This window comes from Hirundo rustica, chromosome 1 (genome assembly GCF_015227805.2).
Source record: "Hirundo rustica isolate bHirRus1 chromosome 1, bHirRus1.pri.v3, whole genome shotgun sequence".
NCBI classification, from domain to species: Eukaryota; Metazoa; Chordata; class Aves; order Passeriformes; family Hirundinidae; genus Hirundo; species Hirundo rustica.
The window spans coordinates 84,812,095-84,837,263 of record NC_053450.1 but is presented as its reverse complement, the minus strand read 5'-3'; the positions used below and the strand labels follow the sequence as shown (position 1 = coordinate 84,837,263).

Below are 25,169 nucleotides of genomic sequence, written 5' to 3'. Positions count from 1 at the left end.
GCGACAGCCGCGGCCACAGCGCCCGCCTGGAGCGGGGCAGCGACACCCAACCCGCTGCCAGAACTCCTCTCCTCCTGCCACAGACTGAACAAGATGTGCATAATTCAGCACTGAAAAGGAGAAAAACACCCGTGCAGCGCTTGCACTTCCTTTATTATTCCAGGAACAGGAGCCACAAAACACATCCCAATGGAAGGAAAGCTATTGATACAGGTAAACTACGGCAACTAAGACAATATTAATAGCATAAACATAGAACAGTAGCAAAACAAAGTTAAAATCAAGGCTTTGTCATTCAAACATTGCATAGACACCATGTGCCCTTTTGTTACATTCTTTGTTAAAGGATCAGAACCAGGTGGCAGGCAATAAACCCAGCTGTCCTGGTGGTGGTGAAAGAAAGACACTCACTCCACAAATACCTCACGGGGACATCTGCTATAAAAGCATACTTTCATTCCCATTCTTGCCTATATGCTGCTCCACTTCTTAGCATCAAATACCCACATCTATGCAGGATGCTCAGCAATAGCTGGAACAGGCTGCCAAAAACTCCTTTCAGCTCCCGGCTGAAATGGATCAAGGCACTAAATGGATGAGACTGGAAGGTAAAAGGGGAGGGCAGCTACAAATGTGTGACCAAGAACCTGGAGACTTCTGCTCCCAGGCAAGGAGGGGGTTGGACATGGCAGGTGCTGTGTTTGTCTAAGCAGCTCTGTTATTCATGCCAAGCCTCAGAGCAAGACTACTGAAGAGGGTTCAGGCACAGCTGAAAGAGACAATTAATGCAAAAGGAGTTGCTACGATGTAGGGAAATGTAAATTTATTGTGTGATGGCACCTATACTGCCAAGACATCTCCTCCTTAGGGATGGCAAAAACGGCCACAGAACAGAATGCTGGAAGTTTTGTTGTGCCGGATGAAGAAGAGGAAGGGATGGTCAGCAGTGAATTCCGGAACTCTCATTGAACAGCGCATCATCATCACTGCAGCTGTGGCAGCAGCTGCTTCAGTGCCTTCTTCATTGACTTCCACAAAAGACTTGTGAACCACCTCAGACAGCACCAACTCATTGCCAGATGAGATTCCTGAGAAGTCTGCCTTCCCCGAGTCAAATGCATCAGGCATTCCCATGCTGCTTAGAAGGGGTTTCAGATCATAATTTTCTTCCAGTTTAAATCTGGGTAAAGACACCTTCACCTTTGTAGAGTCCATCATTTCAGGATTGATCCAATCTATTAGCTTCTCATATGTAAGTTCGCTTTCCAGCTGAAGAAAAATTCCAAATTTAGTTAATTACAATGAGGATTGAGTCAGTGTTACATAAGCAAAATCAACTGATTTTGGAGTTTGTTTACATAGTGCAAAAGACACATCTTTTTTCCCCTTGTTAGTGTGTCTCAAGCCAAAACTCAAATTATACCAGTCACTTCCGAATACTGCCCTCACCAAGATCATTACCAAGTGCTTTTTTGGTAGGTACAATTGGGATCATTCCCCTCCATGTAAAGTTTACTTCAACCGAACATGTTAAATTGTTCGTTTGGGTTTTTTGGGGTTTTTTGGGGGGTTTTTATTTTAACTTTTGGGAAAGAAAGGCACCCAAGAACAGCTAACAAGGATTCAAAGACCAAACCCAGTTCTTCTATCACTTTACCAAAGGTTCATCCTCCAGGTCAGTCAGCAGCATCATGAAAACAGTGTGCTCACAAAGGCCCTTTGCAGTGAGTCTTAGAAACCTTAGTAATGAACTCCTTGTCCAGAGTGCCAAAGAGCACAAACCTGTGTCCTACCCTCATCACAAAAGAGATCCTGCCCTTTCCTGTGAGCCCTCTCTCCAGCACTGAGCCACACACCACTGCCAGCTGCTCAGCACAGATCTGGATGACAAGCCACAGGACTTCCAAAGAGCCCATCCAAAAATCCCCCCCTCCACATGCCAGCATCACCATACTGTGCCACTCATCACACCACAAGCTGACCTCTGCTCCTCAGCAGGGCCAGCTCCTCTTCCACAGCCTCTGCCTAAGGGAGCAGCACACAGCCTGAGCAGCAAGGACATAGCAGGGGCAGTCCCTTTGGGCACAGGGAGCAGAGGGACATTTCTGATGGCCTTGAGCACCAGAGGCACAATTGCTCTGGGACTGAACTGCAGCTCTCTGTGCAATATCAGACTTTCTTCCCTGGAAGCATTCAGGATCTCTTTGCACTTAGCTCAACAACTTACTCTTTCCAAGCCAGTGGATTCATCCTGGATTGCATCAGGGAGCAGGATGATCATGCTCAGTTCATTACCCACATAGGGGAGCTCCAGGATTTTGGTCTGGAAGTCTCCAATGTAGGTCATGTTAAAATTTGCCTCTTTGAACATCATCTGCACAGGTCTGGATTCATTCTAGAAAGGAAGAGATGCCAACAGTTAGTTTGAGACCAGCAGAGCTCAGAACTACAAAGCAGGCAGCAAGTTACTCAGGGCCTTTTAGGATTTGACCAAAGAGAATTGATCACACACCACAGAGCACAGACAGCACCCCATCCCTTGTAAATAACTAAAAATCCCGATATTTAATTTTTAATTAGTAATGTAGAAATTTCTGTGAAGATTCCTTTAAGGCAAATACATCTCCTTACCCTTTTGTTCACTTAAGAACTAGTGACAAACACTAAAGTGAGCTAGTAATAAGCAGGGCAATGTTCTTCACTATAAATGAGTAAGTCATTTCTATATATGTATTTTTAGTCCCTGTGGTTCCAAGCATGATAAGAAGACTTAAAATATTTTAAAATGTATAAACTAAAACTATCAAGAAATTTAAGAGTATTATTTTGAATTCTTAAAAGTCATAAGGTTAGTAATAAGGGGAGAGATTTTATTCTCCTTTTCATTCTCTGTTAGCTTATTTCAATTCCACAAGGAGCATTAGCTACTAATGTTTACATCATTATTTTCCCTCTCCTCAGTTTCATTGCCTTCTCCCTTCCCTTCATGAGATTGTCATACAAGTAGCTTTGTGTTATTGAAGTAATGCCCATTGGAATAGTGCCCAGAGAGAATATGGCAGAAATTCTTTTGCAGCAGCAGTGACACATAAAAAGGATCGATAAGCAAAAGAAAAGCCATACAGCAATAGAAAATCATGCAGTTAGTCATAAGAAGTGCAAGCGTCACAGAAATAATTTCACAGGATATTGGAAAGGTACCTGGGATGTCAGAGTTAACTATTTGTTACTGAATAGGATGTAAATTAACTAGCTTAAGATTTCAGCTTACACCTCAGTCTTCCAATTGTTCACTGAGGACAAGATGTCAGGAACCGAGCAAGTCTGGTAGTCTCTAAAGTGCTCTTGTACAGAGCATGGGGTGAGCAGAAACACTTCCTTATTCAAAAGTGCAAATGGCACTTAAAAGTGTTCTTGGATTTATTTCTCCACTAGGGGGAGAGACTTGAGGGCTTCAGTTTTCCACAATGGTTCCTTCAAGCAGGTGTGTTAAGAGAGGCACATTACCAGCTCTTGCTAATGACTCCTGGGGGCCAACCCAGAGCTGCAGGGGATCCTGAGGGGCAGCCACAGCCTGCCCATGCCAGTGCCCAAGTCTTCCTCAAGAGCACTGATCTACTCCTAAAAACAAGACTGCAGAGCACAGAGTTCTCCAAAGGAGATTTGTTTCCATTTCTTTTGGAATGGCTCAGGGGCAGATATGCAGCAGGGAAGCTCAGACTGAAGAAGACTCAAATTCACAAGCTTTCACACCTGTCTTTGTGCTTTATGAAAGGTCCTAATAATGATGTGAAAGTTCAGAGAAAATCAGCAAAGAGAGTCTTCCTGTGAAAGGGAGAGGGCATAAGGAGCCTACCCAAGGCAACCCTGCTTGAAAGATTTAATTTCTTCTTAAAGGTGGTCATTTCAGACAACATCCACCAAACAATGTATTGTCAGCATTTGAGCACATCATACCTTATTGATTTGGAAAGGGGATTCTCTGGTACTCTGTTTGTTGAACTGCTCTTCCCAGTTGCCTTTGAAATAGATGGCATTCACCAACACAAGTCTGGTCAGGGAATTGAGAATCCCCTCTGCCAACAGGTTCTGAATTTTACCTTTATGATACAAAAGAAAAAAACCACATTATTTCATAGTTATTATCCAAGATGGTATCTACTCTGCATTTAATACACAATAGAGGAGAGAATTATGGACCAGACACAGCAATAGCTCAGCATTTGATTTGTTTGAAGTCACAATCCTACATCCTAACACAGGTGCTTACCCAAACCATGGCTGCCATTAAACACAACTGGGCACTTGGCAAAGCACTCACCTTCAGTCCTTTCCTCTACCCAGCCATTGATTTGTTTCCTGGAATCCTCCGCAGCATGAAGGAAATCCATCTGCTCCAGGCCAGCATGGTAGGATTTCTGACTCGACTCTATGAAAGACTAACACGGACATTCACAACAGACTTTCAGCAAGAGATTTACTCTCATTCAGACACAGCTGATCCTTACATTCCCCAAGGAAATATTCCTGCTTTCCTTCCCCATCTTCATATAGGGCCACTGAAGTTCTGGCTGACAAGTTCCTCCTAGGATTTATACCACTTCTCCAAACTAGGAATTGTTATTAAATCAAATGGCTTATGCACTCTACTACAAACTTCTACATAATTTCATTGACAATAATGTGGCTAATTTTTTTCTTGTATTTATTTTATGTTTCAGGGACATCACATATATTTTGTAAGTTTGTTTCTCAGACTTTAGCTAAAAGATTTATGAACCATTTGTCCCACAGCCAAACATATGTGTAGATCACAGAATCCTCAATGTAGAGACTGATGGATTTTACCCTGCTTTGCCATATTCAGATCATGGGTTATGTAAAAGTAGATCCTCCACCAAGTTCAGACATCGGGTTCTCTTGGAACTAATTGCATTCCTGGTTCTCAGCACAAATATTCAGAAGGCAAATCCCATAGCCTGCCTTGAACCTCCAGAGGAAAGAGGTAGCAAGTACATTATACTAAGAATCATAACAAATTTAATGGCTACTTACTGCAAGAAACTCAAAGGTCTTTTCTCCATAGAGCCGGTTTGCAGTTCTCAGGATGTATCTGGTGTTTGGATCATTAATTTCAGAGAGAAGGGACTGATACCCATTGTGAGCATCCTGGGCATTCTTCAGAGAAAGCACCTGCACAAAGACAACAACTCCAGTGCTTGTACAAGTAATAAGTTCTGGAGTAGCATAATCGCAAGTCCTGATTTCCCTTCCTTCAAGGCAAGAGCTACAGGTCACAGAATGGCTCAGGTGGGAAGGGACCTGTGGGGACAATCTGCTCCAAAGCCCTGCCCAAGCAGGGACATCTACAGCCCATAGTCCAGGGCTGTGTCCAGACAGATTTTGAGTATCTCCATCTATGGCAACAACATAAGTTTTTGAGAAAATTATGTTAATAATAAATGTAAAACAAAACAAAAAAAACAAACAAAAAATGGGCGGGTTTTGACTCCTCTCCCACTTTGCAAAAGAGCCAACCATCACAACCAAAATGTCTGATTCTGCACTTAATATTGTCAGGTCATGTGTAAAACACATGGCAAGTACTATGTGTTATCAGAGCAAGTTTAAAACAAAGATGTGTAAGCTAACAGTTTCACATTCAGTCCCTGTGGTTTTCTTTTTTTATGTGCTTGGCTACATTTTGAAAACATATACTGTCTCATATTAAGCCTAAACAAGGAAGCAGAAGATGATATTTTATTTAGCTAGAGATTAATCAAGCCAACTAAACAAACAAAAAAAAACCAAAGACAAAACAAACAAACCCACACAAAAAAATAAATAAAAACCACGCAAACAAAAATCCCCATACCTCTCAATTACATATTAAGGAAGTTTTGTCTCAAAAACTACAAAAAGCCGCACAAACTAAACCCAGTAAACTCTTAATTTCTTAATGAAGGAATCTCCCCCTTAAAATACAATGAAAATTGATTCTGTTTACACACACACCAGAGGAAGAGCTCTGCTCTCTCACAGCACAAGTCCATGTCACAGTCTGTAAGACACATCTCTTGCTCATATGATCAAACCAAATGCAATCCAAGTTTATTTTGACCTACCTTGCTTATTTGGGCTTCAGTGCTACCTCTTGAACCCAGCAGAACCATAGACAAAGCAGAAGAAATACTAAATGGTGAAAAGAACACATTCTGCCCTCTGTTCCTCTCACACAGCTTTCTTAACAGCTCCACAGCAAAAGTGGTGTTTGCTGCACAGAGGCTCTCCATACTTCCGAGCCTGGGACATAAAACACAGGAAAAAAAATGGAGCAAATTTATTTGAATACAAAGCAGTTGTTTCTCCCTTTTAAAATTCCCAGTGTAAACTAGGAAGCAAAGGTTGGAAAATTATCAGCTCACTGGAGACTGATTTGGTGCCACAAGCACCTGAGATCCCATATTACACATGAGAATTATTTCAGCGATTTAGAGTCTGCTACTGGATTTCAATCCCACACCTACACAGTGGGACATCTTTTGAGGAGATCATGCACACCAGCATTTTGTTCAGGGCTAGCTGAAAGAAGTCTCTCTTGACTTCACACAGAAAATAATTTGCCTTTATTGGACCACCAGAGACAAAGTTACACATCAGAAGAGCAGAATTACCAACTCTTACCTTCTCTAAGTCAACAGACCTTCAGTGGTAGCTGCAGCTTGCCTCTACGCGTGCACACTGGGTTTTAAACCTGCCAGCCGGGCTGGGAGAAGTCGGTAGGAGGACTTGGGTTACAAGATAATAGAAGGAAAGAAAAAAATTTATGTCACCAGCATGACAGGTGACTGCAATTTCCTGCTGTATTACAAAGAAAAAAAAAAATCAAAGTTCATTTTAGTTCCATTTTATTGCTTGCAACATGGCAACGCACGCAATCATAAACTCAGTGCCTGTCATACTCTATATACATCTGCTATAGGTAGTGAATCTGAGATTAAAAACACCACACCTATTCAATGAGCAATAAGTACTCGAACACTGAATTAACCACAGACAAGTATCATAAGTCATCATAAGATAAATGCTGATTGTTTTACTGTCTCTGGGTTTTGTTCTTCCCTTTAGGCAGGGCCTAGTGTTGGCATGTTGCTACCAAATACAAAACCACCACCTAATTCGTCTTACTGATTCACTGTCTTAGACAGTGAGTTGAAAAGAGCATTTCCACATGCATATTTATCCACCCAAGAAAATTCCTTGCTAGCAGCTTTACTATAAACAGCAGCAATTTTATCCTATTTCTGTTCTCCCATAACTTAAAAAAAATTCAACCAAAAAACAAGCATGCTTAGATAGAAACAATCCTCCAATTGTATTTGAATGAGTAATTTATGCACTGCACAGCAATAAAAGAGGAGACACATGACATTCACATTGGTTACAATGAAGACCAGATTTTTCCTACACTCCCAGTATCTGCTGATTGTTAGCAGTTTCTTTGACCTCCGGGTCAAAACACACAGGAATAGTGACACCAGCAGGTAGTTATTTTCTAGAAGGTGTAGGGCTTCCACGGACAGGTAAGAATTTACAGACAAAATTATGGAACTTACACTATTTGCCTGCCTGAAAATCAGGGGCATTTAGCCCAGTCATAAATAATACTCAACAACTGGGACACAAGGGTGGGAGTTACATCTGCACAGTCAACTACGCTTTCTCTGCCCAGCTCAGGAGTAGCAACATAACTACAGACACCCTTCTCGTCAGAGACAATACACAATTTGGAATCCACAGTTTCGGAGACAATACACAATGACCACACTTTACTGAACAAAAAACCTCATGATACAAGTACCTATTTGTCAATTGTAAACTGCTCCAAAGCCCTCAGTGGCCAAAAGGTTTGCTGACAGCAACTCATTCCTCACTCTACTCTCCCCGTGCTCTGCAGGTCAGCAGTGAGACACTTGTGCAGAGCTTTTGTGTTCCTACCACTCTGAATTTGAAGCGTACATTCTCAGCAGTCGACACCTATGCTTCAGAGCAGCTTTTTTGGACTGAAAGGCTGCATGTAGATCAGTCAGCAGACAACCACTGCAGGGCCTCACCATGGGGAAACCACAGCAGAGTGCAGCTCTCCTCCAGCCTGCGGCCCAAGAGATACTTCCCACCAAAAATACGACGTGGATCAGCGTCCAGCAATGACACTTCCCTATGTCGTGTCAGCTACATTAGAGGAGACTCCAGCTGACTCTTTCAAACTCAGCCCCCAAAGGGAACTCAGGGCAGCGAGCACCAGCCTGGGTCCATCTCCATAGACAAAGTTCTGTCTGTAGCACAGAAACCCCTTTTCCCACCCGCTCCATCAAAGCAGGCTTCCTTGAGGGAAAAGGCTTCATTTAGGATTTTGAGAGTTGGGAGAGATGTTAAAACACTTGCAGGGGGAGACCGCGGACAGCTCCTGGGGGTGGCCCTTGGCACCGCAGCTCTCCCTGGGTCGTGCCCTAAACACCGCCGCTTCCGGGCAGCTGGAGCCCCGGCGGTGCGGCTGGAGCGCTTCTCGTGGGAGCGCCGGGAGCACCGCGGGGTTGCGGGGTTGAAACGTCCACAGCGGGGCCAAGCCCGGGGCGGGGCGGAAGAAGAGCTCTTCGCTTCCAGGGAACGCCAAACCTTTGGCTTTCCGTGCCTCAGGTTGCTGGGACAGTGTCAGACTCCTCCCTGCCCCTCCCCGCCCTTGCGGAGGCACGGGGGTCAGGAGCCGGGCAGCAGCGGGGCCGGCCCCGCATCCCCGCGGTGCGCCCGGCCTTCCCACACGAAGCGCTCCAGCCGCACCGCCGGGGCTCCAGCTGCCAAGAAGCGGCGGTGTTTAGGGAACGTCACGAAAGAGGGAAGGAAAAAAAGCAACGCCACTCAGCTCCACTTATTTAAAAAAAAAAAAAAAAAAAAAAATCACCACGCAAACCAAGAAAACCCTAAAAGTCACAGGCACAGGCTTCTCCAGTAGGAAACCTTGAGGCCAACGCAGCAGCAGCAAGAGCAACGCGGCCGCCGCACTCACCCCGCAGCCGAGCAGAGGGAGAGGAAGGGAGCCCGGCCCCTCCCGGGATCTAGCCAGAGGCGGAGGCGCTTCACCCTTGCCCTCTTGCCCTCCGGGAACGGGCAGGCGCCTCAGCCCCACCCGGTAAAATGGTAAAATGGCGCCCCCCCCCCCCGCGGCCTCAGTGGGTCCTGGCGGAGGCCTGTCCCCTCCCCTTGCAGCTCCGCCGGCCACTGCCCGTGTTCCTCCACCTCTGCCTCCCTCTCGTGGCAGCTCTGTCAGAAAACACCTCCGCTCCATGAGGAGTTATTAATTACTATTACTTATTTCTGAAGCTAGGATTGCTTTGAGCAAAATTGAGCTGTTGCTATAGCCAGACACCGTACGGGCTTAACCCTTCCTCTCGTTCCTGAGGGTCTGAGTGGGGCAAATAGCCCTAATAGGGGTGTATTAAAAAAAAAGAAATTTTTTTTTTTTTTTTTTATTAAAAGGAATTTGTGGATTAACATGAGGGTTATTGGGAGCTAATGGACATTTGCAGCTGAGATGTGGAAAGAAAGCAAGGGGACGGCCACAGGGTGAAGGTTGGGAGGATCTGCCTCCAGTAACAACACAAGGGCTTAGTGTAGGGCTTAAAAAGTAGGAGCTGGGTCTGAGCTGGGAGTACATGCTAGGACTGCACCAGGATAAGCAGCCTCATCGTGAGGGTGTGAAGAAAGCCTTTGGCAAAATATATTCGTGCACAGTGCCGTGAGTGGGAGAGGTAGAAATGCCATAGCTTATAGTGGTGAGGACAGAGCTACCTATGATGGCCTGATCCAAATGACAGCCAGGATTGCTCTGTGGGTGGAGGCATTGCACACTCCCCGTGGCACTGCCGTGGCTGTCCCTTCCGCTCAGGAAGGAGACGCTGGAGGAGCTGTGCCTCAGGCACCAGGGTGTGTGGTCTGATGAAGAAGGGGTTCAAGTTCTGCTCCCCCTGGTGGCAGAGAGCTTCAGGTTTGGGGGTTTGCCTGTGTGCTAGCAAGCGTCTCCTGCTCTGCAGGGCAAGGACTCACTGACTAGGGTGAGCAAAGCCTGCCGAAGAAGAGGATGGTTTGTGATTTGTTGTGTCTGATGAAGAAAAGAAAAGGGTGGTCAGCTTTGAAAGTCATTGTTGGGACTCTTGATCTCATCGTCAAGACACCTGTGGCAGCTGCTGCCTCAGTACCTTCTTCATTGACCTCCACAAAAGCTTTGTGAATAACTTGTGAGATGAAAAGATCCTTCTTCACTGACATCCCTGTGAAGTCAGCCTGAGCTGGATCAAAAGCATTTCGTATCCCCATGCTCCTCAGAGGGGATTGAAGATCATAATTCTCTTCCACCTTCAACTTGGGCAGGTACAGATCCACTTCAGCTTTCATCATATTGGTTGATTTGGTCCATTCAGCCAATTTCTCATACGTCATCTCTCTTTCCACCTACAAGTTGAGGAAGAAGACATATGGAATGCAAAGGACAGATACAAGACATGCACAGAGCAGTGTCTTAAGGCTCATCAAGAACATGTAAAACAAGACCCAGCTATCTGCAGTGACTACAGATGGAACATGCATCACATTTAGAGGGCATGATCCTACAAAGTGCTGAGTTACTTATACTCCTATTTATTTTCTTAAAGGTGGCGAGATTTAGGCCTCAAGCCTCAGAGTAGTTTATCATTCTTTTCTCTGGTGTGAAGAACTTTGTTCATTTTGCAATGTATTACTTAAAACAATAACAATAGGTGCTTGATGTGTGTGCATATGGATAAATTTTCTCTGAGTAGTGATAAATAAACAGGATCCATGGGAACTGATATACAAATAAAAATATTTGCCCTGCTCTGTTTTGAAGCTGAAACTGATCCTGGCATGGTCATGATTTGCCGTTGACACCTTCTGGGTCAGGGTTGTCAGCACCTCGTTTGAGAAACCTCACTGCAAACTATCAGCTGGAAATCCAGACGGAAAATTACATTTAAAAATGAATTTATACAGCCCTCATAACTCTAGGGCATGGTGATTCAGAGGTGACCCTATGCTATACTGGCAATAGGAAAGAGGATACAAAATAGTCCAAGATAGTTGTCTGGACATAGGTTTAGATGTACCATGTTTGCAATGTCATCATATGTCCTGAATCATAAACTAAAAATCATGGTGTTGCAGTTTCTGAAACAAAATATGATTACATCAGAGCTATTCTACTGTGATTTTGAAGCTTGTTCTTCCTCGCTTTTTTCATCTGTTTCTGTTACTTTTCATAGTGTATGTGATGCAACAGTAGGTCAGCCTTACCAGCTCCAGGCCAGTAGTGTTATCACTGATGTCATCAGGTAGAAGAATGAACATGCTGAGTTCATTTTCCACATATGGCAGCTCAATTATTCTGATTTTCATGGTGGTTTCATGGAGTGTGAAAAATTTATCTTTCAAAAACATCATCTGTACTGGTTTAGTCTTGGTCTGGAAAAAAAATCAGATAAAAAAATTATCTAATACATTAAAAGGATGATAAAATTTAGTTGCTTCATTGAAATGAAAACAAGTACAAGATTCAGCAGCATCTGGATACCCAGGACCTTTTTCTTTAGACAGGATCACATACAACCCCTTTCAACATCACTGAGATCTTTATAAAAAATTAGCATAAACACACACACTAAATACCTACTAACTGAATCTCATGTAATGTATTTCTAAATTTAAAATAAAGGAGTTAGCTTGGATTATCAAGTAACTCTCTTTGCAGGTCTTGCTATTCACCCTGTGAATTAAACCCTCTCTGGCACTAATGTATTTGGTTTGTGTGGTAATGGGGAAGCTGCAGGGATGGCTTCTGTGAGGAGACATCAGAAGGTGCCTCTGTCAGGCAGAGCGGGTTTCAGCGGGCTCCAAGATGGACTTGCTGCTGTCCAAATCTGAGCCAGTCAGTGACCTTGGTAGCACCTCTGTGATTACATATTTAAGAAAGGGTAAAAACTGCTGCACAAAAGCAGCTGGGAGAGCCAAGTGTGATGATGTGGAAGAAACTGCCCTGAGGACACCTAGGTCAGCAAGGAAGGAGTGTGATCTCGGCACGCAAAGCAATCACACGGAGACAAGAGATTTGCAGGGCAGAGTTGCTCCTCAGAGAGAGAGAGCAGGGCCAAGAGCCCCAGCCTGTTTATTTCTTACATTTTTATACATTTGTGGGTCTGGTTGTGGATTGGCTTCTGGGGTTACTACCTTTAACCCCATTGGCCAGACCAGCTGTCAGTTACAACTACTTTTAGGCTAGAGATATGTAAACAAAGGACAGGGAATGAAAAACAAAATGTTTGTTTATGTTTCCCATTTGTGAAAAAAGTTAAAACCGCTCCTAATATTATGACAAAACTAAAGAAACTGACTCCATCTTATGAACAAGTAGAAGGCTTTAAAAAACTCAGAAAAACCAGGGTGACAAAGGAAGGGCAGAAGGTACTTCAGGCTCTGGAGCTGAGATTCCCCTGCAGCCCACGGTGAAAACAATGGTGGTGCAAATATCCACCCTATAACCCATGGAGAACCCATGCTGGAGCAGGCTCCTGGCAGGACCTGTGATGCTCTGGAGAGCAGCCCTCTAAGAGCAGGTTTTCTGGCATCACCTGTGACCCCGCAGTGGACTCACACTGGAGCAGTTCTTGAAAAAATGCACACCGTGGGAAGGATGCACATTGGATGTGAAGGACCTTTTCCCATGGATAGGACCCCACATTTGAGCAGAGGAAAACTGTATGGAGGAGGAGGGAGATGTAGAGACAATATGCGATGAGCTGACTGCATTAGCCCATGCCCAGTCCTCTGCACTGCTTTGGGGCACAGGTGAGTCACAAGTGAAGTTGGGCCTGGGAGGAAGGGTGGGGTAGGGGGGAGGCACTTTATGTTTGGTTCACTTCTCACTAACTTACTCTGAGAGTTGGCAATAAATTAATTTCTTGATGTTGAGCCCGTTCTTCCCATGATGGCGAGTGATAAATGCTTTCCCTGTTCTTTCCCTGACCCATGACCTTTTCATCCTATTTTTCTCCCCCTGTCCTGAGAATAGGCAGTAATAGGGAGTCTTGGTGGGCACCTGGTGGCTGGCCAAGGTTACCCACCACAACCAACTGCTGTGATGGATCCTAAAATTGCATACATAGCGTAGTAGGTTTTGGGTAGACAGTCACATCAATTGCTTCACATTGTCTGGCAATGCGTGGCAATACAAAAGGTATTTGCACCCTTAATCTATGTCAAACAAAATGTTTGTTTCCATTGACAAATAGTTTTGCTTACTTTTGATACAGTCCAAAAATATGTGTGCAGTCAGCTACTGGGAATTGTCAGTGCATGATCATTTAAATACTGTTAGCTCAATGAATAGATCATCTGAATAGATCACCCTCACACAACTCAGCTAAAATGACAAACCCCATGAAAATTCCCTGTGAGGTTTGGTGCAGCACCCAGGATGCATGTGGGAGGAACAGCTGGATAAGATCCCACGATCTCAGGGTTCAAGGGCAGAAGTGAGCTCTGCGTGTGTAAACATTGCTCTCAAAAGCAACCTGGTCCCATCTGAAAATGGTACTTAGAGAAATTTCTTCTTATCCTTAAGCTACTTTCCCTAACCTGCTTAGCTTACTTTTTTCTAAATTAACTTTAACTATTCCCAAGTATTTTGATACCGAGTTATAAACTAAAAATCCAGTTTTCATGTACATGCATAAATAAGACAATGCTGAGTTATTTTCACAGCTGGTATTCTCCCTGAGTTTGTACCACTTTCTCAGCTATAATTAGTGTTGCAGTGGCATATGAAATACAGGTGAAGTATTTTCTCCTCAGTAAAAGACATATTGAGATAGGACAACAGGCATATTGAAAAGGAATTTACCTTGCTTATTCTGAAGGGCATCTCAGAAGTATTTTGCTCCAGAAATTTCTTTTCCCACTTTCCTTTGAAGTAAATGGCATTTACTAAGACCAACACAGTGCGAGAATGGAGAGATCCCGCAGGCAGCAGACTCTGTATTTTCCCTTCAAAACCAAAGAGACTGTTATTCCAGTATGACTGCATAACTTGCCAATTTTAATTGTTCCCTGTCTGTGCCTACCTCTCTTTCAAAAATTATTGCATTTGGGAGGTTTTTTTACTGTACATATTTATGTTGTACATGTGGTAAAAAATGACCTTTGAAGTATGTCTGTATCCATTGCCGAGGAAGTTGTAGATGCCCCATCCCTGGAAGTGTTCAAGGCCAGGTTGAATGGGGTTTTGAGCAACCTGGTCTAGTGGAAGATGTCCCTGTCCATGGCAGGGGGGTTGGAGCGAGATGATCCTTAAGGTTCCTACCAACCTAAACCGTTCTATGAATTCTCTGGGGGGGGTTGGGTGGTGTTTTCTTGTTGTTTGTTTGTTTGTTGGTTTGGTTTGGTTTATTTTAAAATTATATTTATTGGAGTTTTGGTAGCAAATGGCATTGGAAGGTGGGTAAAGCAGAATAGCTTGAATGCTCTGTGAAGTTGCTTGCAAGCAGCTGAAGAATGCAGAAGTAAAACCCTCATTAATCATTGTGTAGCCACACAGTATCTACCCTTCAAACAACAATGATTCAGAGGAGGCTACAGCATAAAGGATTGAGGGAAGGGCCTTGTAAGGAGCAGCAGTTAAGCTGGAGAGAGGCACTCTTCAGACTCTTTAGCTGTACTTTGCTCATCACCCCTCTGCCCTGAGTTTCCACCTTTTATGGATGCTTGGCTGCAAGAGCAATAAATGTGGAAACACAAAATACTTAAAAGTTAGACAAGAAAAAAGCCATCAGAATTATACTTACCCTCAGTTTTATTTTCTACCCATGAATTGATCTGTGCTCTGACTTGTTCTGCAGCTCTCTTAAAGTTTACAGCTTGTGGCTTTGCATTGTAATAGCTTGTAGTGAGTTGTAAGAACTTCTGAAAGATAGGATTAAAGAATGTGTGCTTACTCAGTTAAACTTGAGTCATAAAAATGTTAGTAATAGTAAGTTTAACAGATTATACAATCTGCTAATACATAATTTAAGAAAATTTGGTTTATATGCAGTAACATTTATAATAACGTCTGATACTTTCTATTCTAAATATTAAGTAAGGACAGACCAAACTTCAGTCTCAAGGAAACCAATACTTCAGATTTTTGTGTTTGAAATCAAAGGTAGAAATATTTAATTTTGAAATATCTATGAAACCTTTACTTTTTTTATTTCTCAAAATGATATTTTTATATAATTTAAATACTTTTTTTTCCTGCTTTATGAAGAAGTGTTCAGTACAAGATGGAAGAACAGTCTCATATAAAGTTGAACAAAGGCTTTTAATTTGCTTCAGAGATGAGGAACCTGTCAAAAACTTGTGAGGAAAATAAAAGGAATGTTATGATAGAATAAAGTCATGACAGAAAAGCGGAATTAACATTTGCATTGCTGTCTGCTGTGAAATCATTCATGGATATTCCCAGCAGGAAATTCCCTTGATTATCTGTAAAGCAAATGTACATGAGGTTATGGAGAAAATGAGCAATACACATTCAGAAGGACAAATTACGGATTACTTAGGAAACCAAACAAACTCCAAAATCAAAGAACAGTAATCTCATTTAAAACCCCCTTCCAAGGACCTGGAAGATGATTAATGCAACATCAGTTTTAGAAGGATTTCAGAGACACAGATAATTACAAACTCATGAGTCGGTGTTGGGCAAATTAATAGAAGGAGCATAGTGGGTGTGTGGGTTAACATGACTTATTGGAGGAGTGTCAACAAAATTTTGTAATAGGAAATCCAGAATCACAAATCTTTTTGAGTTGTCTGAAGGTGTTAGGAAGCATATGGGCAAAAGGGCTGTGCCATTACAGTCTTTTTGGATTACCGAAACGTGTTTTGTAGGACTTGTCACCAAAGGCTGAGCGTCTATGGGACTACAGAAATAGGTCTCATTTGTTTAAAAGGCTGGAAAGCAAGAATAGGAGGAGAAAACATTCACAATGAAGGGTTGTTACTGCTAGAGTACCAGGGATATGTATACTGGCATCTGTGCTACAGTATCTTTTTCTATAAAACCGAAGCCTAGATGTTTACATTTACATACACACACACACATATACACACACACACATATACACACACCACATAATTATAGGTGATCCAGTAAAGCATAAGATATAGGAAATTATTGTTATGGTTTAGGAATGAGGTATTGAAACTGTAATGAACAGGTGCATGAAAAAATCCTCCTAATCATGGCCAAAAATGCAAATAAAAATTTAAGAACTATGAAAAAAAGAGTAGGCAAAAAAAGAGAAAGTTCTATAATGGTACTTTATAATACTATAGTGTGTCCACTGAGTTTGCAATGCAGCTGTGGCCTCCCCAGTCTCAGAAATGCTACAGTATAAAAGATATAGACGCAGGGGATGAGGGTGACCAGAGATGTGGAGAAATGTCCTTCAGAACAGAAATGAACCAACAGTGATGCCAACGGGCAGCAGCTCAAAAAGCACAGGGGCTTCCTGCAATGTATAGCTCAGCTGTGGAAATCCTGGTGCTGAGGGCTGAAGTAGATTCAAAAGACAAGCGTGCAAAGTCCTGAAACAACAGCTCATCAGGGTCTCTTAAGTAGACATGCCCTCTGGTTCAAGAAGTCCCTGAGCTGCAGATCAGTTGGTGGCCACAGCAGATTCTGGGGAAGAAACACTACAGAGTTTTCTCATGCACTTGCCAAACTATCGCCTGCTTCTGAAAACAGATGGGCCTCTTGCCTGTCCAAGATTGGCCCTCTATGGCTGTCCCCATGTTCTCACTCAAGCCCCAGTGCTATTGTTTGGAATTTTTTTTTTTTTAATCATCTCTATTGATAATCAGTATGTCAACATATTCCCAAGTAAAGATGTTCAACTCACAGGCAATAATGGGTAGGTCTTTTCCTCATACAATCGGTTTGCACTCTTCAGCAAGTAAGTGCTTCTGCGTTTATTGATGTCAGACAGGAGCTTTTTGAAGCCAGAATGGATGTTTTCTGCTCCCTCATGCTCAGGATCCTTGGAAAGAGACACCAATTAATATGGATTTTTTTTTCAATTGCACCTGCTATGTTTATTTAAATTGTTCATGTTGTTTTAATTAAAACAGAGTTTCAGGGAATGAAAATATTTTTTTATTATGTTGCATGTTTACAGCATTGTGTATAACTAGATAAATGGATTTCTACGTGTAGAGCAATTAATTTCTGCTTTGTGCTTTGTAGGCTTTTGGGGGCATCATCTGATGCTGCTCCAAGAAAGCTGAGTCTCTTCATTTTTGTCATTTTCAAGCCTGATTTTCAATTTCACAAGACCTTTCAGTTTCACAAGGGTCCATCAATGCAGCCTGGCAGCTTTTGAGAAGCTGTTCTACCCTCGCAGAAACTAATGTCAGGGCATGGACTTATCAACTATTCAAATTTTATATTTCACATGGGTCTGTTCTGTTGCTGTTTGGATTTTGGAGAGAGCTTGTTCTGGATGTCAGTGTTGATGGTTTTAGGGAGGATGAGGTTGCTCACCAGCTGTTGCCAGCTGTTGCTTTGTAAATGGAGGAATGAGCTGCTACCTGTCAGCTGCTCCCCACCCGCTGCCTGGATGCAGCATCCTCCCCCACATCATGTGCGGTGCCCAGCTCATGAGACACCGAGAATCTCTGCCACTGACTCAGGGTGACTTGTCTGTCATTCCTTACTGCAATTCTTTTCTCACTCACGCTGAGATGTGGGCTGCCAGGAAGGACAGGAAAGAATTTGGTAGCCAGAGGACACATGGTAGCAGAGGCTGAGTTTTTCAATGGGATGGGAACAGAACAAAGATGCAATAGGGGGAAATACCTGGAGGAAAAGATTAGACAGACTTTGCTACAATTTATGAAGTCAGTGAGTTCTGTGCAGTGATTCATCTTGAAGAACCATCTCACACCATCAAGGGGGAGAATGATGTATTTCCCTTGCCCTTTTTATTTGCAGTTAGTCTAATTTAGTTTCTTTCAGTTCTGTCCTTGTTTCTATGCTGAAAAAAAATGGCTTGTTTGAGTTTAATACTTTTCAGTGATTAGGGAGTTCATTTATTGAAAAACATCTGGGCAGTTTCTCCTACTGGCAAGTCCCTGGGGAGCTGATGAGCAAGGGTGAGTCTACACACATTACCTTAAAGGGGAATTTTGTCTACCTGATGTATCTGTGTGTACAAAAGGAGCAAGGGACTTTATTGGGTAGGGCTAGAGTCAGGTGTGAATGCAGTAGTTGTTTATCACAACAGAAAACAAAACAAAACCAAAAACAACAACAACAACAAAACTTGAAGGTGATAAGAAATGGAACTGTTCAAAGCATATTAGGACCAGTGATTTTTTAATATTTCCACAGCTGAGCTAAAAACAAGTGAGACAGTATTATGGCCAATCAAAATGCTGTTAGTGTCTCAGTTCTGCTTTTGAAATACTGAATTCATAAGTTTTACAGTCATATTACCTGCTGTTCACTTTTTTGTATATAGCTCTTACTGAGCTGAGACAGTAGATAATAGACTGAAAACAAGCAGATGTTAAAAGCCTACAGCAGAAGTTGCATTGGACTATCCCATTCCCAGAGGTTTTTATCTTGGAGTCTTTTATTGTAATACATACCATCTTTCTTTTCTTTGGTCTCGCTGGAGAAGGCTTTCTTGTCTCAGATGAACCTTCTTCTCTTGCACTCTGGTTAAAATGAAGAACCTGTGATGATAATGATAAATGTTCATAAAGACACCTTGTTTATTTGAGATTAATATGCCCAAGGGTTGTAAGTATCTTAGTTTTCTATGGTAATTCACCAGCCATGCCCAATGATAGTCTGTTGAAGTTACTGAGGACAAGACCCTACTCTTGATTAAGTATCTGTGGCTGTATCATTGCTATATAGATTTCAGCCACATGGACTGCTTAATATAGATCAGTGTTGTGACTGGAACAGGCTCCCCAAGGAGGTGGCCACAGTGCCAAACCTGACAGAGTTCAAGTGTTTGGACAAGACTCTCAGGCACAGGGTGTGACTCTTGTGTCCTGAGCAGGGCCCGGAGTTGGACTCGGTGATCCTCATGGATCCCTTACAACTTGATATGTTCTGTGACTCTGATATTTTCAATACTCACATATCTCCATTATTCATGGAAGAATTACCATTTTTATGGACAAACTATGTCACAAACAAAGATTTGTGCCTCTTCTGAGCAGTCAAACGTTCAGATCTTGCTAACTTCTGTGTGTAGTATGACAAAGCAGAAATACTGAAGCCAGAAGCAGCTGAGGTCTAGAAGTAGTGATATTATCCATATCTCCTTTCCCTAGCATATCTTAGCTCCAAATTTTTATTTTTTTTTTTAATAAAGGTGTCTCCTCATTACTATTTGAGCTCTGTTAGGTTAATTATTCTCTTCAGAGGACAGTTAAAATGGAACATAGAGTTCCAAGCAAGACCGGCAGTAGCCTCTAATGTCAATAACTTCTCCTTGGCAGACCACTTGCAATGCTCTGTGAACTGTAAATGTAAGATAAATGTAGGGTTGATGGAGAGCAGAGATCTTGGAAATAAAGGTGAAGTGACCTGCCATAGTGTTGGTACAGAAAAGAGCCCCGCTCATGCTGTCAGCATTGCAGATCACTGTCCTTCCAGGTTGTTCCTTGCTGTTCTCCATAGGCAGAATAACAGTTGAGGTAGGAACCCCCTGTAAGGTGGTACACAGCTAATTTCAGAGCTTACCTCAGCCATCTGGGTTGCGGTGTCACCTTTTGCACCGAGGTGGACCATGGCAAGAGCAGTTGCAATACTCCAAGGAGAAAAGAAAATATTTTGGCCTTTGGAAGTTTCATTCAGCTTTTTGTAAAGGTCCAGAGTGAAGCTGTTGGTTGACACTGAGAGAGATTCCATTAGTACACCTGAAACAAATGAGTGTCAGAGAGAGGTGGTGACTGCCTCTTTACTTCTTTTAAAAAAATACAAAGCTACCAGTGGGAGACTGCCTGCACCTCTCAAATACAGTCTAAAGGTATTCCTGGGTAAAATACTGCATAGAGACCAAGTATACAGTCAGCTAGTAGGTTTCTTTCTAAGATCTGCATTAATTTTTCCTTCCTCATCAGTTTCAGTGTCCTTGCCAGGTTTGTTTTTCATCAGTTGAATACAATTTTAGCTAAAAATGTTTTTGGAGTTTAGACTTGTTTCAAAACCTTATTTGCTCTTTCCCTAATGTTCATAGTTTTTCTTCAATTCTGAAAGAGTGAAACAGAATAGTTTATCACCATGCTGTTTTGGGTTTTTTTCTTTGTTTGAACTTCCTGTGCTATTATTTTCTGCTGAAAAAAATCTGAATTCAGATGATTCACTACATATATCCTGAAGGCTACTAGAGAGATACAGATTATTACATATTATTGGTGTAGGTAAACCCATATTTGGAAGCAGTAGCTGGATTTGCTACTTTCTCTTTTTCAAGAAAATTATTTTACCTTACATAAACTCCCAAATAGTTCCTCTTTTAACCAACAACAAACTTTCTCTGGTTTCCTGCTGGTTTATCCTGCATGTTTTCCATCCATGTTCTGCTTCTTTTCCTCAGGATTTTTTGCAGGACAAAGCCAAAGAAAACAAATAACCACAACCCCAGGATTAAGCTGATTTTTCATACATGGATCCAGTGCAAACCTGTGCATCCTATTAGCATTTTTTGGTCCATCAAATACTTTGATAAATGTTAGGACAAACTCAGAAATCTCCAGTGTCTTCATCAGCATAAAAACTAATGAAACATTTGGTAAAGTCAGTGTAAGATGGAATCAAGTAAAATTTAAGCATTAGATCAACAACAGCAACTGGACATTTAAACCCATCTTCACCCACAATTTGTGTGGCTAAATCAAAACTGCAGTCCTCAAAGCGGGCTGCTCCCATGAAATGTCAGAGATGCCTGGAGCCTCTGAGGTACTCAAGTTCTGTTTTTAAAGCTTCCTAGAGCTCTGCAATATCTTTGAAGCATTCTCAGAAGTGCTTCAGAGGTGAATGCCATGCAGCCTAGCTCATACCTAAGCATTTTTAGGTCCTTCAAATATCATATCTTACTGCTGTTCCTGGAGTTGTTGATACATCCTGGTGATTAAGGCACCCTTCCTACAGGTCAGGAAACTTTCTGTCCTCCCAAGCTCTGCAGGTTTTGCCCAACTCCGGTTTGCATTCTGTCCACTGTGCTTTGGCACAGTGTTTTCCTAAAGTCTGCATTTCATAGTAAAAAAAATAAGCATTTCCTGCCCCTGAAAGACTTTTGTGCCATAATTTAACCGCTCCGTTCCAAAGAATTTTAAATTAATTTTTAAGGCTTTCAAATAAAAGCTAGTTATTTTTAAACTAGTATCTGATTACCTGAAATCCTGAGAGAGAAAAGAGTTAAGATCTGTCTTCAGTCAGGATCTGTGGCAGTCGATGGGGCAATGAGTACTTTAGGAAATGTAGAAATATTTGCACCTCCCTTTTTTTGTCTACATCCTCTTCTGGTATTAAATGTGCACATTCCCTTCTTTATTCCTAGTTCTCCTCTCTATCACCTGATCTCAGAACTTAGAGACCTCCGCAACTGAAGGTCACTGTTAGCGGATGTATGTCCTGGAATATGAAGACCAGTATTCCACTTCCCTACAGGTGTCCTCTACAACTTTGGAGTTTGGCCCACAAAAAAGTAGGAATTGCAGAAAATAATTCGACCATACTGCATTGCCAACAGATATGGTGAAGTAATCTTACAGCTTCCTTTTCTCTGTACCAGCTGGGGAAATTAATAGAAACTGATCTCAAAGCTGTGGCTAAAGGGGAATATTGAAATAGACTGTTAATCTCATTGATCCTCTGGTTAAATTTGAGGGGGAGCATCTAAATACTTGTAGACCTATGTTGAGGGTTAAGTTCCCTGTAGAATTTTCCCCCCACCCAAGTTGCTAGGAGACTAAATGCCGAGAGCTTAACCTGGACAAAAAGAAGCTGATCACTTAGTTTGGGGGAGGGAGAAAAGCTCCCGGAGAGAGCTGGGGGTGGGGGGTGGCGCAGGGCTCGGCTTTCGTTTTTCGGGGAAGCACGGATCAGAGACGGGTGGCTGCCTGGAGTCCATGGGTAGCGGAGAAGTCTGGCCCTGGGAATTCTACCATCTGTTGGAGCACCCAGGAATTCGGAGTTTCTTCACTGTCCTGCTGGATTTTGGGTGAGCCCGGGTCCAGCCGCTGCGGCTTCTCCGGCACTGCCATCTCTGCCTGCCCCAGGACACCCCCTGCCTGCGGAGGACAGTCCGCCACGCCCGGCTTCCAGCCATCAGCGCCGGAGCTTCCACCGTTTGCCCTCGGGGTTCTTGGTTCTGTTCTACTATTATTATAATTGCTGTTGGTTTTTTTGTCTGTCCTGCTATATATACTAGTAAAGGACTGTTATTCCTTTTTCCCCATAGCTCTGACTGAAAAGTTTTTTAATCTTCCAAATTATAATAACACGGAGGGAAGGATTTGAATTCCTCATTTCCTGGAGAGGCCTGCCTCTCCTTAGCAGACACCTGTCTTTTCAAACCGAGACAACCTCAGGTCACATAAAGCCCTTATTTGGTACAAGGATATTTTGAATTTTTGCTCTTTTTTTTTTTAAAGAAAACGGATCACAAAGGAAGTTCAGAAGGTGTTTACACAGTCACCTAAAATAAGTGATGAAAAAAGAGTTTATGCTGGGCTCGTTTGAACTGTTAGATGTTGTTTTGAAAGACTTCTGTTCCTAACAAAGTCAGTGTAGGTGCTTTAGATACCTCCAGGCCCTGCATTGTGCTGAGCTTATTATCCCTCTCTGATGGGCTTAGGGAGTTTGAATCATCCACCAAAAGCTGAAAAGGTGTTTGGGAGCTCTTCTTGTAATGATTTCATTTACTGAAACTGCCATATAAAGTAGGGAGCAGAAAAAGGAGAATGTGTAAAACTGGATATCAGCAAAAGTGCAATGTAAGATGTACACACGTTTTACTTTAAACCAGTGTAATTCTGACCTTAATCTGTGTAACTCAGATTTAATTATATTGATAAATTTCATTTGTGATCATTATCTATCTTTTCTGCTACATTGAACCTTAGTAAAGAATTGTCCTTCCTCACCAGTATGGTACATGCAGAGTAAACAGATTAACTGCATGCTGACAACCTGTGTGGAAAAAACATCAGTATGAAGTTTGTGTTTTGAACCAGGATTATATTTTAGTGCTTCTACACACTTAAAATCTGTCTGCTGCATAGGCCATGTAAGGTTTCAAGAGAGATGTGCCTCACTTTCTTCATATATTTTAAGTGCAATTCTTGTGCCTTGAACGTTCATCTTACTTTCTTGCTTCAGAAATGTATTAGGCATTGTTATATTTACTTGTGAGCTTAAGAAATGTTTCTGCTGTTTATCTTAATCTTCTGTTGTTTGTTTTCTAGATAAATTCATTGAACAAAAGCCCCCAAGCAGTTAGTGGTACTACAAGCTACAAAGATTGGCCAAAAATACAGGAAAATGAAGAAAGGGCTCCCAAACTGTGTAGACAATCTTTGTGGTATAAACCAGCTGCTACAAGATCCTGTCTGTTAAGACACATTGGAGTTACAGAAGGGAACACATTAGCCAAAGAAGTGCCCTTGGTTTTGCCGTGCCAGATGTGAGAGCAAGTGGTGAATTGATGCAGACAGAATGGTAAAAAGAAGGTTTCACTGCATCACACCTGACCTATTGACTTAAGTGGATTGACCTTTGACAAATGGTCATAAAACTTTTTTTTAATAAAACCAGTCATTTTTCCCTGGCATACTGATGAAGAAATTTGGTCTTTTTTGAAGCCATCTTTCATTCCTATCTGGCTCAGCAGAGAGGTTGTATCTTTCTGCCTGATTGATTGAGTCCCGTAGTCCTATACCTGTACTTCATAAATGATTCATTCTGGGTAGGTATTTTGGGCATTTGATGAAGATGAATTCTCTTGCAGTTATTGCTAGTAATAAGCAGCAGAATTTGAAATTAGTGTTAGGCTAAATCCAATTATGGATTTCTACTCTGCAAAAAATCCTGTTCAGCTATGTTCCCTAGGAAGAAAATGACACGAAGTATCGCATCTGTTGCAACAGAACTCTAAAGATAGAACTAAAAATAGCAGGTGAAAAGGGGGGTTCTTGTGCCTGTTTCTGGTGGCAAAATAAAACCTTTAAAATATGGATTCCTTTGCAATGCAGTTAGAAAGCAGTGGGGGTTTGTATGTCCTTGTCTTGAATACTAACAGTACACCAACACTGTAAATTTTCTTGGCTTTATTAGTGTAACCTCTGTCTAGCATTTCTGCTTTTCATTAAGTCCATCTACCACAGAGGTGCCAGGGATTGTTTTATGAAACTGAGATTGGTACTGGAACACAAACCCCCCATTCTTCATTGCAGGGTCAACTGAAAGCGTGTTAATATGCTGCGTTTTGACAAGCATGGAATCACTAAGTGACAAGCAGTCCATGCTCACAATGTTTTACGTTGAGGCTTGCTTTATCAGTTTCCAGTAAGTACTTCTTTCTTTAGTTTTCAAAGTTACTGTGACTTTTCAAAGAGGAGTTAATGGACCTGAAGCTGGAAATTCTGATGATACAGAACAAACCCAATGCTTCTTGAAAACAGTTACCTGGAGACGCAGTCATAATGCCTTATGGGATGTAACAAAGCGGGCTCTTCCCAGAGGTTCCCATGAGATTTGTGTAGCCTGGTTTTTGGTAGCAAGGGGCCATGGAGGTGGCTTCTGTGAGAACTTCTGGAAGCTTCCACCATGTCCAACAGAGCCAATCCCTGATGGTTCGGAAAATGGACATGCTGTGGCCAAAGCTGGGCCAATTAGAGGGGTTGGTAAAGCCTCCGTGATAACATATTTAAGAAGAAAATCAAAACAAAGTGCACACAGTTTTTTTCTAACCAGAGAAGAGGAGGAGGTGAGAACATGTGAGGGGAACCACATGGAGACACCAAGGTCAGTGCAGAAG

At 42.3% G+C, this 25,169-nt stretch overlaps 2 protein-coding genes across 4 annotated transcripts; both read right to left on the bottom strand.

Moving 5' to 3' along the window:
- Positions 1 to 136: 136 nt before the first annotated feature.
- LOC120759695 (serpin B6-like) lies at positions 137 to 9,213 on the bottom strand. Its single transcript, XM_040079268.2, has 8 exons — positions 9,065 to 9,213; positions 6,685 to 6,788; positions 6,126 to 6,303; positions 5,056 to 5,193; positions 4,322 to 4,439; positions 3,958 to 4,100; positions 2,228 to 2,395; positions 137 to 1,269 (listed from the first exon to the last, which is right to left on the bottom strand). The coding sequence occupies exons 3-8, from the start codon at positions 6,291 to 6,293 to the stop codon at positions 865 to 867; spliced, it is 1,140 nt and encodes a 379-aa protein (XP_039935202.1). The 5' UTR covers positions 6,294 to 6,303; positions 6,685 to 6,788; positions 9,065 to 9,213; the 3' UTR covers positions 137 to 864.
- Positions 9,214 to 9,905: 692 nt separating this feature from the next.
- Positions 9,906 to 20,043, bottom strand: LOC120760120 (heterochromatin-associated protein MENT-like). 3 transcript variants are annotated; one of them, XM_040080103.1, is made up of 7 exons: positions 19,871 to 20,043; positions 18,760 to 18,846; positions 17,010 to 17,147; positions 14,907 to 15,024; positions 13,967 to 14,109; positions 11,365 to 11,532; positions 9,906 to 10,506 (listed from the first exon to the last, which is right to left on the bottom strand). In XM_040080103.1, the coding sequence occupies exons 1-7, from the start codon at positions 20,036 to 20,038 to the stop codon at positions 10,105 to 10,107; spliced, it is 1,224 nt and encodes a 407-aa protein (XP_039936037.1). In that variant the 5' UTR covers positions 20,039 to 20,043; the 3' UTR covers positions 9,906 to 10,104. The 3 variants fall into 3 exon arrangements, with proteins under 3 accessions (XP_039936037.1, XP_039936196.1, XP_039936113.1); XM_040080262.1 differs by having other exon boundaries at positions 17,010 to 17,128; positions 18,828 to 18,846; XM_040080179.1 differs by lacking the exon at positions 18,760 to 18,846 and having other exon boundaries at positions 17,010 to 17,128; positions 19,852 to 20,043.
- Between the last annotated feature and the right edge of the window lie 5,126 nt (positions 20,044 to 25,169).

What these genes read in the sequence shown, in the direction of transcription:
- LOC120760120 (XM_040080103.1), bottom strand. Translation starts at nt 20,038, where the DNA reads ATGGAATCTCTCTCAGTGTCAACCAACAGCTTCACTCTGGACCTTTAC. An exon ending in GACCAAAGAAAAGAAAGATG is followed by an intron (nt 17,148 to 18,759) that starts GTATGTATTACA and finishes TCTCTTTCCAAG; the next exon opens with GATCCTGAGCATGAGGGAGC. An exon ending in AGACCTACCCATTATTGCCT is followed by an intron (nt 15,025 to 17,009) that starts GTGAGTTGAACA and finishes CCTATCTTTCAG; the next exon opens with AAGTTCTTACAACTCACTAC.
- LOC120759695 (XM_040079268.2), bottom strand. Translation starts at nt 6,293, where the DNA reads ATGGAGAGCCTCTGTGCAGCAAACACCACTTTTGCTGTGGAGCTGTTA. An exon ending in CTGAAGCCCAAATAAGCAAG is followed by an intron (nt 5,194 to 6,125) that starts GTAGGTCAAAAT and finishes GTCTTTGTGCAG; the next exon opens with GTGCTTTCTCTGAAGAATGC. An exon ending in CCCCTTTCCAAATCAATAAG is followed by an intron (nt 2,396 to 3,957) that starts GTATGATGTGCT and finishes CTTCCTTTCTAG; the next exon opens with AATGAATCCAGACCTGTGCA.